Source organism: Loxodonta africana, chromosome 25 (assembly GCF_030014295.1).
Source record: "Loxodonta africana isolate mLoxAfr1 chromosome 25, mLoxAfr1.hap2, whole genome shotgun sequence".
NCBI classification, from domain to species: domain Eukaryota; kingdom Metazoa; phylum Chordata; class Mammalia; order Proboscidea; family Elephantidae; genus Loxodonta; species Loxodonta africana.
In genome coordinates, this window is record NC_087366.1 from 3014201 (window position 1) to 3031444 (window position 17244).

The 17244-nt window shown below is 36.5% G+C and overlaps 1 protein-coding gene across 2 annotated transcripts in view; it reads left to right on the plus strand.

Moving 5' to 3' along the window:
- Positions 1-17244, plus strand: part of KCNT2 (potassium sodium-activated channel subfamily T member 2) — a 562388-nt gene that overhangs the window by 174977 nt on the left and 370167 nt on the right. For both annotated transcript variants that reach the window (XM_023549164.2, XM_064276485.1), the window contains exon 4: positions 10609-10657. In XM_023549164.2, coding sequence (XP_023404932.1) covers positions 10609-10657 — 49 coding nt within the window. The remainder of the gene's footprint in view (positions 1-10608; positions 10658-17244) is intronic.

Genomic DNA, 17244 nt, shown 5'->3' on the forward strand with positions numbered 1-17244 from the left:
AATTAAAAAAAATGAAGAAACCTTAAGAATCATGTGGGACTCTATCAAGAGAAATAACCTATGAGTGATTGGAGTACCAGAACAGGGAGGGATAACAGAAAATACAGAGAGAATTGTTGAAGATTTGTCAGCAGAAAACTTCCCTGATATCGTAAAAGATGAGAAGATATCTCTCCAAGATGCTCATCGAACTCCACATAAGGTAGATCATAAAAGAAGGTCACCGAGACATATTATAATCAAACTTGCTGAAACCAAAGATAAAGAGAGAATTATAAGAGCAGTGAGGGATAAATGAAAAGTCGCTTACAAAAATAAGCTCGGACTACTTGGCAGTAACCATGCAGGCAAGAAGGCAATGGGATGACATTTTTAAAAAATTTGAAGGAAAAAAATTATGTGCCAAGAATCATATATCCAGCAAAACTGTCTCTCTTAAATATGAAGGTAGTGTAATGGTTAAGTGCTACGGCTGCTAACCAAAGGGTGGGCAGTTCAAATCCACCAGGCACTCCTTGGAAACTCTACAGGGTAGTTCTAAACTGTCTTATAGGGTCGCTATGAGTCGGAATCGACTCCATGGCACTGGGTTTGGTTTTTGGTTTAAATATGAAGGTGAAATTAAGACATTTCCAGATAAACACAAGTTTAGAGAATTTGTAAAAACCAAACCAAAACTACAAGAAATACTAAAGGGAGTTATTTGGTTAGAAAATCAATAATATCAGGTATCAACTCAGACTAGAACACTGGGCAAAGGAACCAGAAGTCAACCCAGATGGGGAAATCCAAAAAAAAGCAAAGCAAGAATAAAAGAAAAAGTGCAAAACAGGGTAACAGCGATGTTATTATATAAAACAAGACAAAATTAAAATAATAAAGAGGAACTAAGAAATGTAATCATACACCTTCCATATGGAGAGGAAGATATGGCAATACAAAGAAATAAAAGTTAGGTTTAAATTTAGAAAAATAGGGGTAAATAATAAGATAACCACAAAGGAGACAAACTATCCTACTCAAAAAAATAAAAAAACGAGAAAAAAATATAGAATCAGCAGAAACAAAATCAACAACAACAAATATGAGGAAAGGACGATATATAAAGATAATCTACTCAGCACATAAAAAAAATGGGGAAAAGAAACTGTCAACAACACACAAAAAAGACATCAAAATGATAGCTCTAAATTCATACCTATCCATAATTACCCTTAATGTAAATGGTCTAAATGCACCAATAAAGAGACAGAGAGTGGCACAATGGATTAGAGAATAGATCTGTCCATACCGTGCCTATAAGAGACACACCTTAGACTTAGAGACACAAACTAAAACTCAAAGGATGGAAAAAAATATATCAAGCAAACGACAATCAAAAAAGAGCAGGAATGGCAATATTAATTTCTGACAAAATAGACTTTAAAGTTAAATCCAACAGAAAGGATAAGGAAGGACAGTATATAATGATTAAAGGGACAAAACACCAAGAAGATATAACCATATTAAATATTTATGGACCCAGTGACAGGGCTGCAAGATACATAAAACAAGCTCTACCAGTATTGAAAAGTGAGATAGACAGCTCCACAATAATAGTAGGAGACTTCAGCACACCACTTTTGGTGAAGGACAAGACATCCAGAAAGAAGCTCCATAAAGACATGGAAGATCTAAATGCCACAATCAACCAGCTTGACCTCATAGACATATACAGAACACTGCACACAGTAGCAACCATGTATACTTTCTTTTCTAGTGCACGTGGGACATTCTCTAGAATAGACCACACATTAGGTCATAAAGCAAGCCTTAGCAGAATCCAAATCTTTGAAATATTACAAAGAACCTTCTCTGACCATAAGGCCATGAAAGTGGAAATCAATAACAGGAAAAGCAGGGAAAAGAACTCAAACACTTGGAAACTGAACACTACCCTGCTCAAAAAAGACTAGATTACAGAAGACATTAAGGATGGGATAAAGAAATTTATAGAATCCAATGAGAATGAAAACACTTCCTATCAGAACCTTTGGGACACAGCAAAAGCGGTGCTCAGAGGGCAATATATATCAATAAATGCACACGTCCAAAAAGAAGAATGGGCCAAAATCAAAGAATTATCCCTACAACTTGAACAAATAGAGAGCAACAAAAGAAACCCACAGGCACCGAAAGAAAACAAATAATAAAAATAAGAGCTGAACGAAATGAGATAAAAAAACAGAAAAACAATTGAAAGAATTAACAAGACCAAAAGCTGGTTTTTGGAAAAAATCAACAAAATTGATAAACCACTGGCCAAACTGACAAAAGAAAAACAGGAGAGAAAGCAAATAATCTGAATAAGAAATGAGATGGGTGATATTACAAGAGACTCAACTGAAATTAAAAGAATCATATCAGATTATTACAAAAAATTGTACTCTAACAAATTTGAAAACCTAGAAGAAATGGATGAGTTCCTATAAACACATCACCTACCTGAACTAACACAAACAGAGGTAGAACAACTAAATAGACCCATAACAACAGAAGAGATTGAAAAGGTAATCAAAAAACTCTCAACTTAAAAAAGCCCTGGCCGGGAAGGCTTCACTGCAGAGTTCTACCAAACTTTCAGTGAAGAATTAACACCAGTACTGCTAAAGGTATTTCAGAGCATAGAAAAGGACAGAATACTACCAAACTCATTCTATGAAGCCACCATATCCCTGATACCAAAACCAGGTAAAGACACCACAAGAAAAGAAAATTATAGACCTATATCCCTTAAGAACGTAGATGCAAAAGTCCTCAACAAAATTCTGGCAGATTCAACAACGTATCAAAAAAATAATTCACCATGACCAAGTGGGATTCGTACCAGCTATGCAGGGATGGTTCAACATTATAAAAACAATGAATGTAATCCACCACATAAATAAAACAAAAGAGAAGAATCCCATTATTGTATCAATTGATGCAGAAAAGGCATTTGACAAGGTTCAATGCCCATTCCTGATAAAAACTCTCAGCATAATAGGAATAGGAGGAAAATTCCTCAACATAATAAAGGGCATTTATACAAAGCCAATAGCTAACATCGCCCTAAATGGAGAGATTCTGAAAGCTTTCCCATTGAGATCAGGATCCAGACAAGGATGCCCTTTATCACTGCTCTTATTCAACATTGTGTTGGAGGTCCTAGCCAGAGCAATTAGGCTAGATAAAGAAATAAAGAGCATCCAGATTGGCAGGGAAGAAGTAGAAGTATCTCTATTTGCAGATGACATGGTCTTATACACAGAAAACCCTAAGGAATCCTCAAGAAAACTACTGAAACTAATAGAAGAGTTCAGCAGAGTATGGGGATACAAGATAAACATACAAAAATCAGTTGGATTCCTCTACACGAGAAAAAGAACATCGAAGAGGAAATCACCAAATCAATGCCATTTACAGTAGCCCCCAAGAAGATACAATACTTAGGACGAAATCTTACCAGAGATGTAAAAGAGTTACACAAAGGAAACTACAATACACTTCTGCAAGAAAACAAAAGAGACTTGCTTAAGTGGAAAACATACCTTGCTCATGGATAGGAAGACTTAACAGTATAAAAATGTGTATTTTACCAAAAGCGATCTATACATTTAATGTAATTCCGATCCAAATCCCAACGACATTCTTTAATGAGATGGATGAAGAAATCACCAACTTCATATGGAACGGACAGAGGCCCCGGATATAAGTAAGACTTTACTGAAAAAGAAGAACAAAGTGGGAGGCCTTATTTTACCTGATTTTAGAACCTATTATACTGCCACAGTAGTCAAAACAGCCTGGTACTGGTACAACAACAGATACATAGACCAATGGAATAGAATTGAGAATCCAGACATAAATCCATTCACATATGAGCAGTTGATATTTGACAAAGTCCCCAAACAGTTAAATGGGGGAAAAGATAGTCTTTTTAACAAATGATGCTGGCATAATTAGATATCCATCTGTGAAGAAATGAAAAAAGACCCATACCTCACTCCATGCACAAAAATGAGCTCAAAATGGATGAAAAGACCTAAACATAAAATCTAAAACGATAAAGATCATGGAAGAAAAATACGAACAACTTTAGGAGCCCTAATACATGGCATAAACCGTATACAAAACATCATTAAGAATGCAGAAGAGAAACTAGATAACTGGGAGCTCCCAAAAATCAAACACCTATGCTCATCCAAAGACTTCACCAAAACAGTAAAAAGGCTACCTACAGACTGGGAAATGTTTTTAACTATGACATTTCTGATCAGCACCTGATCTCTAAAATCTATAAAAAAAAAAACAGGATACTGCAAAAACTCAACTACAAAAGGGGAAATAATCCAATTAAAAAATGGGCAAAAGATATGAATAGACACTTCACTAAAGAAGACATTCAGGTAGCTTACATATACATGAAGAAATGTTCATGATCATTAGCCATTAGAGAAATGCAGATCAAAACTACAATGAGATTTCATCTCACTCCCACAAGGCTGGCATTAATCCAAAAAGACAAAATAATAAATGTTGGAGAGGTTGTGGAGAGATTGGAACATTTCCACACTGCTGGTTGGAATGTCAAAGGGTACAACCACTTTGGAAATCGATCTGGACCTTCCTTAAAAAGCTAGAAATAGAACTACCATAGGATCTAGCAATCCCACTCCTTGCAATATATCCTAGAGAAATAAGAGCCTTTACACGAACAGATATATGCACACCCATGTTTATTGCAGCACTGTTTACAACAGCAAAAAGATGGAACAAGAAAGGTGCCCATCAATGGCTGAATGGATAAATTATGGTATATTCACACAATGGAATACTATGCATAGTTAAAGAACTGTGAGGAATCTGTGAAACATTTCATAACATGGAGGAACCTGAAAGGCATTATGCTGAGTGAAATTAGTCAGTTACAAAAGACAAATATTGTATAAGACCACTACTGTAAGAACTTGAGAAATAGTTTAAACTGAGAAGAAAACATTCTTTTGTGGTTACCAGAGGTGGGAGGGAGGGAGAGTGGGAGAGGGGTATTCACTAATTAGATAGTAGATAAGAACTACTTTAGGTGAAGAGAAAGACAAAACACAATACAGGCGAAGTCAACAGAACTGGACTAAACCAAAAGCAAACACGTTTCCGGAACAAACTGAATGCTTCAAAGGCCAGTGTAGTAGGGGCAGGGGTTTGGGGACCATGGTTTCAGGGGACATGTAAGTCAATTGGCATAACAAAATCTATTAAGAAAACATCCTGCATCTCACTTTGTTCCCTGGTGTCTTAAACATTAGCAAGCAGCCATCTAAGATGCATCAATTGGCCTCAACCCATCTGGATCAAAGGAGAATGAAGAACACCAAGGACACAAGGTAATTACAAGCCCAAGAGACAGAAAGGGCCACATGAACTAGAGACTTACATCATCCTGAGACCTGAAGAACTAGATGGTGTCCTGCTACAACCGATGACCACCCTGACGGGGAACACAACAGAGAACCCCTGGTGAAACAGGAGAGCAGTGGGATACAGACTCCAAATTCTCATAAAAAGACCAGACTTAATGGTCTGACTGAGACTAGAAGGACCCTGGTGGTCATGGTCCCCAGACCTTCTGTTTGTCCAGGACAGGAACCATTCCTGAAGCCAACTCTTCAGAGATGAATTGGACTGGACAATGAGTTGGAGAGGGATGCTGGTGAGGAGTGAGCTTCTTGGATGAGGTGGACCTTTGAGACTATGTTGGCATCTCCTACCTGGAGGGGAGATAGGAGGGTAGAGGGGGTTAGAAGCTGACACATGGACATGAAAAGAGAGAGTTGAGGGAGAGAGCGGGCTGTCTCATTAGGGGGAGAGTAATTGGGAGTATGTAGGAAGGTGTGTATAAGTTTTGGTGTGAGAAAGTGACTTGATTTGTAAACTTTCACTTAAAGCACAATAAAAATTATTAAAAAAAAAAAAAAAAAACACTAGCAAGTGGCCATCTAAGATGCATTAATTGGTCTCAACTGACCTGGAGCAAAGGAGAATGAAGAGCACCAAAGACACAAGGTAATTATGAGCCCAAGGGACAGAAAAGGCCACATAAACCAGAGACTACTTTTGCCTGAGACCAGAAGAACTAGATGTTGCTCTTGTACAACTGATGACTGCCCTGACAGGGAACCCAACAAAGAACCACTGAGGAAGCAGGAGAGCAGTGGGATGCAGACCCCAAATTGTCATAAAAAGTCCAGACTTAATGGTCTGACTGAGACTAGAAGCACCCCCGAGGTCATGGTCCCTAGACCTTCTGTCAGCCCAAGACAGGAACCATTCCCAAAGCTAACTCTTCAGACAGGGATTGGACTGGAATATGGGATAGACAATGATACCGGTGAAGAATGAGCTTCTTTGATCATGTAGGCACATGAAAGTATATTGCCATCTCCTGTCTAAAGGGGAGATGAGATGGTAGAGGGGGTCAGAAGCTAGCTGAATGGATACGAAAAGAGAGTGTGGAGGGAAGGAGTGTGCTCTCTCAGGGGGAGATCAACTAGGAGTACATAGCAAGGGGTTTATAAATTTTTGTATGAGAGTCTGACTTGATTTGTAAACTTTCACTTAAAGCACAATAAAAATTAAAAAAAAAAGTCAAAAGATTATATTGGGCAAACGTTCTGCAAAGGACCTCTTTAAAGTATTGAAAAGCAAGACTGTCAGTTTGAGGACTAAGATGTGTCTGACCCAAGGCATGATATTTTCAGTCACCTCATATGCATTTGAAAAGTTGACAATGAATAAGGAAGACTGAAGAAGAATTTACGCCTTTGAATTATGGTGTTGGTGAAGTATATTGAATATACCATGAACTGCCAGAAGAATGAACAAATCTGTTTTAGAAGATGTACATCCAGAATGCACCTTGGAAACAAGGATGGCCGATATTTCATGTCACATAGTTTGGATGCGTTATCAGAGGGGACCTGTCCCTGGAGAAGGACATCATGCTTGTTGAAGTGGGGGGTCAGAGAAAAAGAGGAAGACTCTCAACGAGAAGGATTGACACAGTGGCTGCAACAACGGGCTCAAGCATAACAATGATTTTGAGGATGCGAAACACTGCCTGTTGTTTGTTGTAGGAACAGGCAGTGTTTAGTTCTGTTTTACATAGGGTTGCTATGAGTCAGAACTAACTCAAGGGCACCTAACAACAACATAATATAATTACAGTTGGAAAGGAAAAGTAAGTCAAAATTACTTAAAGTTTTAATACCTAGAAATAAGTAATTTTAGCATTTTGTTGGCCAGTCTTTCTAAAATTCACTCTGCCTATATACACATATACATACGTAATACACAATAATATCACACAGTTAGAACAATATTATATATGTAGTTTTTATCAGTGACTTTTTTTTTTCTCTCTGTAATGGCACCTTTTGTTTTTGTTGTTAATGATGTTACTTTAACTTCCCTGTTGGTTTTTCAGGTAGTTTCTGTTTTTTTTTTTTTTTTCTGTTATAAACGGTGTTCCAGTAAGTATTCTAGTATATATTTTCTTTCACTAATTGCTGTAGTTGCTCTTTTGTCAGTTGGATTGAAGGTTCATTTGAAATTCTGGCCTGGCTATTAGCTTCAGTTTCCCTACTCATTCTTTTGGAGAGTACCTGGGAATGTTCCCACAATCCATTTTATGAAGGATATTTTGAACACTTGCTTTTTACCAGAATTTATGAGTTTGCCTTCTATATATTTGGCCAATTCAATGTTAATGAAATGGATGAAAATGATAGCTTACCTTTGGAGATTTCACTTTATGTTGAAAATTATGTATCCAAGGCTTGTAAAAAAAAAAAAAAATTATGGGTTTTGAAGCCTGTTCCTCATGACTTAGTCTTGCCCCCAAAATCGTGGTATCTTTTTTCAGTGTTATTAAATTTCAGGTACTTTGTGATGTTTCTATAACAAACCCAGGTTAACATCTTAGGTCCAAAAAAAAAAAAAAAAATGTAGTTTGACTTAACTAAAAGAAAACTAGCTATTAGTAATTCCATGTTAATTACAAATTCCCTTTGAAAGTGCTCAGGAACGTCTCTTTAGGAATTTATTTTATACTATTTGCAAGAATTGCTATCTATTTGATTATGTAGTAGTTTTTATAGCAGGTTACTTCTCCATCTTGAAAATCAGTGCATATACCTTTCTTCCCTTTTACATACCTTTTTTGGTCTGATTTCTCAAATGTCATTGAGAATTTAAAAGGTAAGGACTGTGTTGCTGAACCCATCAACCATGTCTTTCTCTTTTTTGGCACCATTTACTCATTTATTCTGAGTGTCTAAGACTCAGCATGTAGATAGTACTCATGAAGTCATGTTCCTAGTACATATACTCAACAAGAGATTGAAACTGCAGTTGTAAGTAAAATAGATGCAGCATTTAATCATATGGAACTTTCAGTTAGGCAGGGAGACTGGCAGTGAAGATTTATTTTACAAATAAATATAAAGTGAAAATTGTGGTGAGTGCCAGGAAGGGTAGGTTTCTAACATTGCCTGAGATTAGTGGATTATGTTGATCAGGGAGAAGTCTCAGGAAATTTTATCTTGAGGAATAGAGGGTTTTGCTGAGAGCTCTAGGATGAGGGAAGACTATGTAGAAAGGGCTTGCGGTAGGTAGGATCATGTCACAGTTGAAGAAGTCTAAGAATGCCAGTTAAATGATTTTGTTCTTTATTCTAATAAAAATGTGAAGCCAGTAAGCAATGGAAGGAAGTGATCTAAAATGCATTTTGAAAGAATCAGTGCAGTCGCAATTTGGAGAAAAATTGGAGAAGGCCAAAGTAGGTGCAGGGTCTCTATCGACAGGGTTTTGTAAAAATCCAATTGTGAGAAATAGCTTAGATTAAGGTGGTTTTGAGGTGGAGATGAAGAAAAGTGAATGAATTCTGGAGAAATTTGGTAGGAAGAATTGAGAAGGTTTGGCAACTAACTGATTAAGTATTAACAGACCCAGGAGAGGAAAATATCTAAGATGACACTGGAGTTTGGGGGTGGCCTAACATAATGGAATTTGGTGCCATTTACTGAGATGTGAAAAACAAAAGGAGGACAAGTTTTCTGGAGAAAGATCACACGCTTGGTTTGGAGCAGTTGAAGATGTCCATTAGCCAGGAAGATGTGATATTCTGGAACCCTAGAGCACTTTAGTCTAATATACTAGGTAGTATCTTTGAAAGTCTTCCAAAAACATTCTAAAACACAAAGCTTAAAGAGTTCATTATTCCTCATTATTGTTTAACGTATTGCCAAAAAGAAAATGCCCCAGAACTTAAAATACACTTAATATTTTATGTTACTCCTTGAGTCATATTTCATAGCTCTGAAGAGTGGCATAATGGTTCAGGGCTACAGCTGCTAACCAAAAGGTTGGCAGTTTGAATCCACCAGGTGCTCCTTGGAAGTTCTATGGGGCAGTTCTACTCTGTCCTGTAGGGTTGCAATGAGTTGGAATCGACTCAATGGCAACAGGTTTGGTTTTTTTTGGAAAGAGTAAGTGGGTATTATTACATTTTGTTTGTTTTCGGGTTTTTCCATTACTTCCCTGTCAACACAATGTAGCTATTTTCATCTTTTTCCAAGTAGGGTATATTGCTTGAATGTCAGACTTTTGAATCAACTGGACAACAAATAATGTAAATAAGGGTATGAATAGTGGAAAATGATAAATAGTGGGAAATTAAAAGCATTATGGTGTTCTTTGCAGAGTATAAGCAATTTCTAACTATAGAGTATTTAAGGGTACTGACTCCTTGCTCTTCCTAATGTTTTATGCTAATCCCAGTCACGGATTTTTTTGTTGGTATGGTAAATATTTTATAAAAATCCAAGTCTGAAATATTATTGTGATTTATAACCTGAGTTACTGACTATTCTGATTATTTATAATGCGCAATTTTTATTGCCCAATATTAAGAGCTTTAAAAATAACAAAATCTTACAATTTAGCAATGGAAACTGGTTGCTGTTCAGTTGATTCTGATGTCATGGCAACCCCATATGTGTTAGAGTTCACAGTAGGCCTTCAATGAATTTTCGATAAAGAATTGACTAGTAAAGAGTTTGAGGTTTTTCTGACCTGCTATAATCATTCTTTAAATAATGACTCATTATTAATCAGTTAAATGCTTGACTACTAACCAAAAAGTTGCTGGTTCAAACCCACTCACACATCTCGGTCATAGCCTTGAATACCCTATAGATCAGATCTACTGTGCACAGGTGGGGTTGCCAGGAGTAGGGATCAATTCAATGGCAATGGCTTATTTATTTTTTAATCTTTTCATACATTATTAACATGAAACTCAAGATGAAATTAAATATTGTTTTCCTGGATAGAACTCAATATCAGCTAACAAGAAAATCAGCTGAAATAAACTCAATATCAGCTAAAATAAAGTTTTTATGTTAGTATTGATAGTTTTTGTCTTTTTTATGATACCGTTATTTTAAATATTTGAAACTTTAATTGAATTTTTCAAATGAATGCATTCTTCACATTTTTTTAATTAACATCTTATCATTCTTTTCATAGGTCTCATATCTTTTGGGTGAACAGAAGTCTACCTTTATGGGGCTTACAGGTTATGTACAACTTGGTTTTATCTCTATGTTTTTGTGTTTATTGATATTTCACAAAGATTTATTATTGGATAGAAAACAGTTGATGTTTAAGATAAGTTTGTCTTATGGCCAAATTAATCTTGAGCACATTAGATAAAATTTTATTCCTTTCATCATATTTGACCTAGTTCTGCATTCTAGCTTGTAGGGATTTTCTGGTGATCAGGATTATTAGGCTTTGGAGAGATTTAATGTGTGTGGAGAAAACAAAGTAAACCAGTGTCTTAAGTTTCCACAAATTTTCCCCAACTACTTTTGGTATTCCTGTTATATAACCCCTGAAAAAGTAATCAAAGCCTATCACTGATGAAGAGGGGAGCACTCTCCCCTTCCCCATGCCCAACCAGTGACCAGTGTCATGATCCACCTCCATCACCCACCATACTGCTCACCCAGGGACTGCAATAGGAGACCCTTCTTATCCCTCACCCAACAACTCCCTCTCAAACCCAACTACCTGGAGAGTGGCAGCGCACACTCCTATGCTGCTAGACCAATGAGCTGCATTGGCACATGCCTGCTGCACCCATCATCTCCCCCTGGCAAGTGGCAGTGCATGCTCTTCTGCCACCAGATAGATGATTGGAGGTAATGCATGCCCCCATCCCCACTCACTTGTTCCTCACTGCCCTCCCCTCTACCCCTACCCTTTCTGCCTGGCAATAGGTGGCAAGTGCTCTTGTGCTGCCAGACTGGTGATCGATGGAGCATGCTTGCCCCACCTGCCTTGATATATCAAAACAAAACAAACATACAATCAATATATAAATATAGAAATAAAATAACATCTTAGTGCCTCAAAAAGGGCAGACAGTAACAAATCATATGAGGAAACAGGAGAGATGATTCAAACAAGTGAGCAAAATAAAGGGAAAGAAGACCTTCCTGAGGAAGAAATTATAATAGAACTACCTAAGAAGGAATTCAAAAGACTTTTATTTAGGCTCCTCAAAGAGATCAAGGAAATCACAGAAAAAAACCCTAGAAGAATTCAGGAAAACAATTCAAGAACAAAATGACAAACTCAATATACCATTAGAAACCATACAAAAACAACAACTAGAAATTTAGAAGATCAGCAATGAAATATCAGAAATAGATAACACAATGGAAGGACACAGAAGTAGAATTGAATAGATGGAAGAAAGAATCAGCGAAATAGATGACAAATTCCTTGATACTAATTTGTTTGAGGAACAATAAGAAAAAAGAACAAAGAAAATGAAGAAAGCCTCGGAAATATGTGGGACATCATCAAGAGGAGTAAGTTATGCATAACTGAACTTTAAAAGAGGAGGAGAAAATAAAAGTAAAGAGAGAATTTTTGAAGATAAATTGGCAGAAAACTTCCCAAATATCATGAAAGACAAGGAAGTTGCCATCCAAGAAGCTCAACGCACCACATATGAAATAGACCCTAAAAGAAATTCACCAAGATATAACATAATCAAACTTGCCAAAACCAAAGACAAGGAAAAAATTCTGAGAGAAGCTAATAATAAACAAAATATCACTTACAAGGGGACGGTAAGACTAAGTGCTTGCTTGCATGCAAGCAAGAAGGCAATGGGATGACATATATAAAACCCTGAAGGAAAAGAATTGCCAACCAACAATCATATATCCAGAAAAGTTGTCTTTCAAAAACGATGCAAAACTAAGACATCCCCAGAAGCATAAATTAAGGGGATTTGTAAAAACCAGATCAGCCTTAGAAAAAATATTAAAGGGAATCCTTTGGATAGAGAATCAACAACAACAGACAACAACATGAGATAGACACACAACAGCATCATGCAGATACCAGCCTAGATAAAGATTTTATGTAAGTAAAATAAAGCTACAAGACTAACCAGAGAAAACCAGAGGTGATAAGCTGCCAGTGATGACAATGTCAAAGAAAGGTGGGGTGGTGGTGGTGGAATAAAAGATGTAGTTAATGAACTGCCATACTGAGAGGAAGTCAAGGTGAATTCAAGATGCAACAGACTGTTTTAAGAGGATAATGGTGAACTTCAGGGTAACTACATAGAAAATTAATATATCTACTAACCGAAATAAAGAGGAAAAAAATTGAATAGACTTAATGAACACAAAAACAACAGCAAATGGTAGGAAAAGAAAACCCATAATAAAAAAAGAACTCAGTACAGAAAATTAAGAGGAACAAAGAAACCATTAACACCACAAGAAAAGGTATAGCAAAATGACAGCAATGAATTCTTACGTATTGTTAATCTCACTGAATATAAATGAATGTACCAGTTGAGAGAGAGAAAGAGTGGCAGAATGGACCAAAAAAAAAAAAAAAATGACCTATGATATGTCTACAAGATACATTCATTAGACACAAGAACATAAATAAGTTAAAAATCAAAGGATGGAAAAAATACATCAAGCAAACAGTAACCAAAAGACAGCGGGAGTAGGATAATTTTGGAGAAAATATACTTTAAGTCAAAACCCATTAAAAGAAGCAAAGATGGGCATCATATGAAGATTAAAGGGTAAGTTCACCAAGAAGACATAATCATAAATATTTGTGTACCCTATGACAGAGCTCCAAAATGCATAAAGCAAACTCTAACAGAATTGAAAAGAGTTGGAGACGGTTCTACAATAATAGTAGGAGACTTTAACACACCACTTTGGATGATAGATAGAAAAACTAGAAAGAAACTCAATAAATAAACAGAAGATATCAACCAATTGGACATCATAGACATATACAGAGCACACTACCCAGTAGCAACACAGTACATATTCTTCTCCAACCCATGTGGATCGTGCTCCAGAATAGACAACATTCTGGGCCACAGAGCAAGCCTCAATAGATTAAAAAACATTGACATGATACAAAATGTCTTCTCTGACCATAACACTATAAAACTGCTGTTGTTGTTAGGTGCCATCCAGTCGTTTCTGACTCATAATGATGCTGTGTACAACAGAACAAAATGCTACCTGGTCCTGCACCATCCGCACAGTCGTTGTTATGTTTGAGTCATTGTTGCAGCCCTGTGTCGATCCATCTCTTTGAGGGTCTTCTTTTTAACACTGACCCTCTACGTTGTTCCTGTTGTTGTTAGGTGCCATCAGGTAGGTTCCTACTCATAGCAACCCTATATACAACAGAACTAAACACCACCCAGTCATGTGTCACCCTCACAATTGTTGTTATGCTTGAGCCCATTGTTGCAACCACTGTGTCAATCCATCTGGTTGAGGGTCTTCCTCTTTTTTGCTGTCTGCTTTACCAAGCATGATCTCCTTCTCCAGGGACTGGTCCCTCTTGATAACATATCCAAAGTACGTGAAACGAAGTCTTGCCATCCTCGCTTCTAAGGAGCACTCTGGCCATAGTTGTTCCAAGACAGACTTGTTTGTTCTGTTCATTCACGATATATTCAATATTCTTCACCAACATCATAATTCAAAGACATCAATTCTTCTTCAGTCTTCCTTATTCATGTCCAGCTTTCACAGGCATATGAGGTGATTGAAAATATCATGGCTTGGGTCAGGGACACCTTAGTCCACAAAATGACATCTTTGCTTTTCAACACTTTAAAGAGGTCTTTTGTAGCAGGTTTGTCCAGTGCAATATGGTTTTTGATTTCTTGACTGCTGGTCCCATGGGTGTTGATTGGATCCAAGCAAAATAAAATCTTTGACAACATCAATACTTTCTCCATTTATCATGTTGCTGCTAATTGGTCCAGTTGTGAGGATTTTTGTTTTCTTTACATTGAGGTGTAATCCATTCTGAAGATTGTAGTCTTTGATCTTTATCAGTAAGTGCTGCAAGTTCTCTTTGCTTTCAGCAAGCAAGGTTGTGTTATCTGCATATTGCAGGTTGTTAATGAGTCTTCCTCCAATCCTAATGCCATGTTCTTCTTCATATAGTCCAACCTCTCAGATTATTTGCTCAGCATACAGATTGAATAAGTATGGTGAATGAATACAACCCTGATGCACATTTTTCTTGATTTTAAACCACACAGTATCCCCTTGTTCTGTTTGAAGGACTGACTCTTGGTCTATAAACAGGTTCTGTATTACCACAATTAAGTGTTCTGGAATTTCCATTCTTTGCAATGTTATGCAAAATTTGTTATGATCCACCAGTCAAATGCCTTTGCATAGTCAATAAAACACAGGTAAATATCTTTCTGGTATTCTCTGTTTTCAGCCAAGATCCATCTGATATTAGCAGTGATGTTCCTCATTCCACATCCTCTTCTGAACCTGGCTTGAATTTCTGGCAGTTACCTGTTGATATACTGCTGCAACCGCTTTTGAATAATCTTCAGCAAATTTTTACTTGCATGCACTATCAGTGATATTCTTCAATAATTTATGCATTCTGTTGGGTCAGCTTTCTTTGCAAGGGGTACAAATACAAATCTCTTCCAGTCAGTTGTCCAGGTAGCTTTCTTCCAAATTTCTTGGCATAAACGAGTGAACACCCTCACCCCCACACTGCATCCATTTGTTGAAACATCTCAATTAGTATTCCGTCAATTTCTGGAGCCTTGTTTTTTGTCAGTGCCTTCAGTGCAGCTTGGACTTCTTCCTTCAATACCATTGGTTCTTGATCATATGTTGCTGGCTCCTGAAAGAACTAGATGGTGCCCAGCTACCACCACTGCTTTTTCGACCAGGGACACAATAGAAGGTCCCCGTTAGAGTGGAAGAATTTTGTGGAAGTAAACTCTAATTCATAAAAAGACCAAACTTACTGGACTGATACAGACTAGAGAAACCCCCAAGACTGTCACCCTAAGATACCATTTTAACCTGAAACTGAAGCCACACCCAGAGGTCACCTTTCAGCCAAATAGTAAAATAAACAATAACATCCATGAGGAATGTGCTCCTTTAAACAATCAACTATACAAGACCTATTGGTGAACATTTACCCAAAAACCAAAATAAAAGGAGGAAGGGGTAGGTAAACTGGATGGATGGAAACAGTACAGGCAGAAGGGAAATGATGAGAGTGCTGACACATTACCAGGATTGTAACCATCGTCTCAGAAAATTTGTTTATGAATTGTTGAATGGGAATCTAATTTGCTTTGTAAATTTTCACCTAAAACACAATAAAATATTTAAAAAAAGTACCATTACCATGTTTGCTTTTTCACTTTACATCCCCAGTGGAACATGGTAGAATCTCAATAAGTGGTTGTTAAACAATAAACAAATGACTGAATGTATCGTGTCACCAGTAGTTAAGAGCCTGGTCTCTAAGCAAATATTTTGTATATAGAAACAAAAAGTAAGTCCTGGCATAAAAGAAGTTCTCAAGAAAGGGTAAGAAAATATGAGGCAGAGCAATTATATTGTCTGAATTATATTGTTGACATGTTCCCTAGAGTCTCCTGTACTTCTTTGTTCTTTTTTCCATCGAATTTCAGGCCCAGCAAACTCTGTACAGTTTCCTACCTCCTATATTCCTATTCTCCTGCTACAGATACTTTTTATTTTCTGATTAATTGGAAGAATAAAGTGGCTAACATAAAAAACAAACAAAAAAACTATTGGGGGCCAGAAGACAGTTGAATCTGGAGGAAATGGATAGAATCTAAGATACATTGCTTATGAAAAATCCTTTAAACAACTTTTAAATCAAGCATGGTTTATGTTTGATTTGTCTTTAAAGTTAGGATAATCATGAAGTCTGTGCATTTTGTATGTGGTATTGGGTTATATTAAGCATGTATGTGCTATGATCATAACTGTGAAATCGTTTTTATTATATCTGAATTTTTCATTGTTTTTTGAAGATAAGTTATGTTTTTTACAGTTACTTTTGTTAATGCCACATTGATTTACAAATACAAAAGAGTTAAAAATAGTTGTTTTCAAATATTTAAGTGTTCATTAAAAAGTGTAGCCTTTGAGCTAGATTCCTATATTATCCTTAAGTGAGGTGCACATTTAAAGTACAATAATAATATATATGTATATGAATAGTCATCTATGGCCTTGAAATGTATTTTGGTCTGTTAGAATTACTTTTATTTAATAGGAAAAAATCCAAGAGGCTCAGTTTTCTCTTATAGACTCACATATTTCTGCACATATTGGACTTACATTGCTGCACATTTAAATTTTTTATTCTTCTCATGTTTTAATAGCCATTTAAATTCATAATTTTCACACCAGCAGAAGACAAAATTTAAAACTCTGGGGTAATTAATTGCCCTTCTCATCAAGATTTCTTTTAAGCCTCGAAAAATGTGTTGTTGCTGTCTGAGTTATTTTCTGTTTATGTTTATTTATTTTGATTCTGTTCATGCATCCTAAGATGCTAAGAGGTTTTAACAGAGAATATTTTGGATGTCATTTCCGGTTACTTTTTCTGTTGCAACAAAAAACTTTTGATAATTAATCAGTGGAAATTATGTACACATTAGAGAGTATAGAGAAAGATGGAAATTTGTTGAAGACGATATAAGACTAACACTTCCAGCTGATAACAGGCGATCACTTACGAAGTTCATTCAAATAAAATCCCAGGGATCTTGAAGTGCTGATT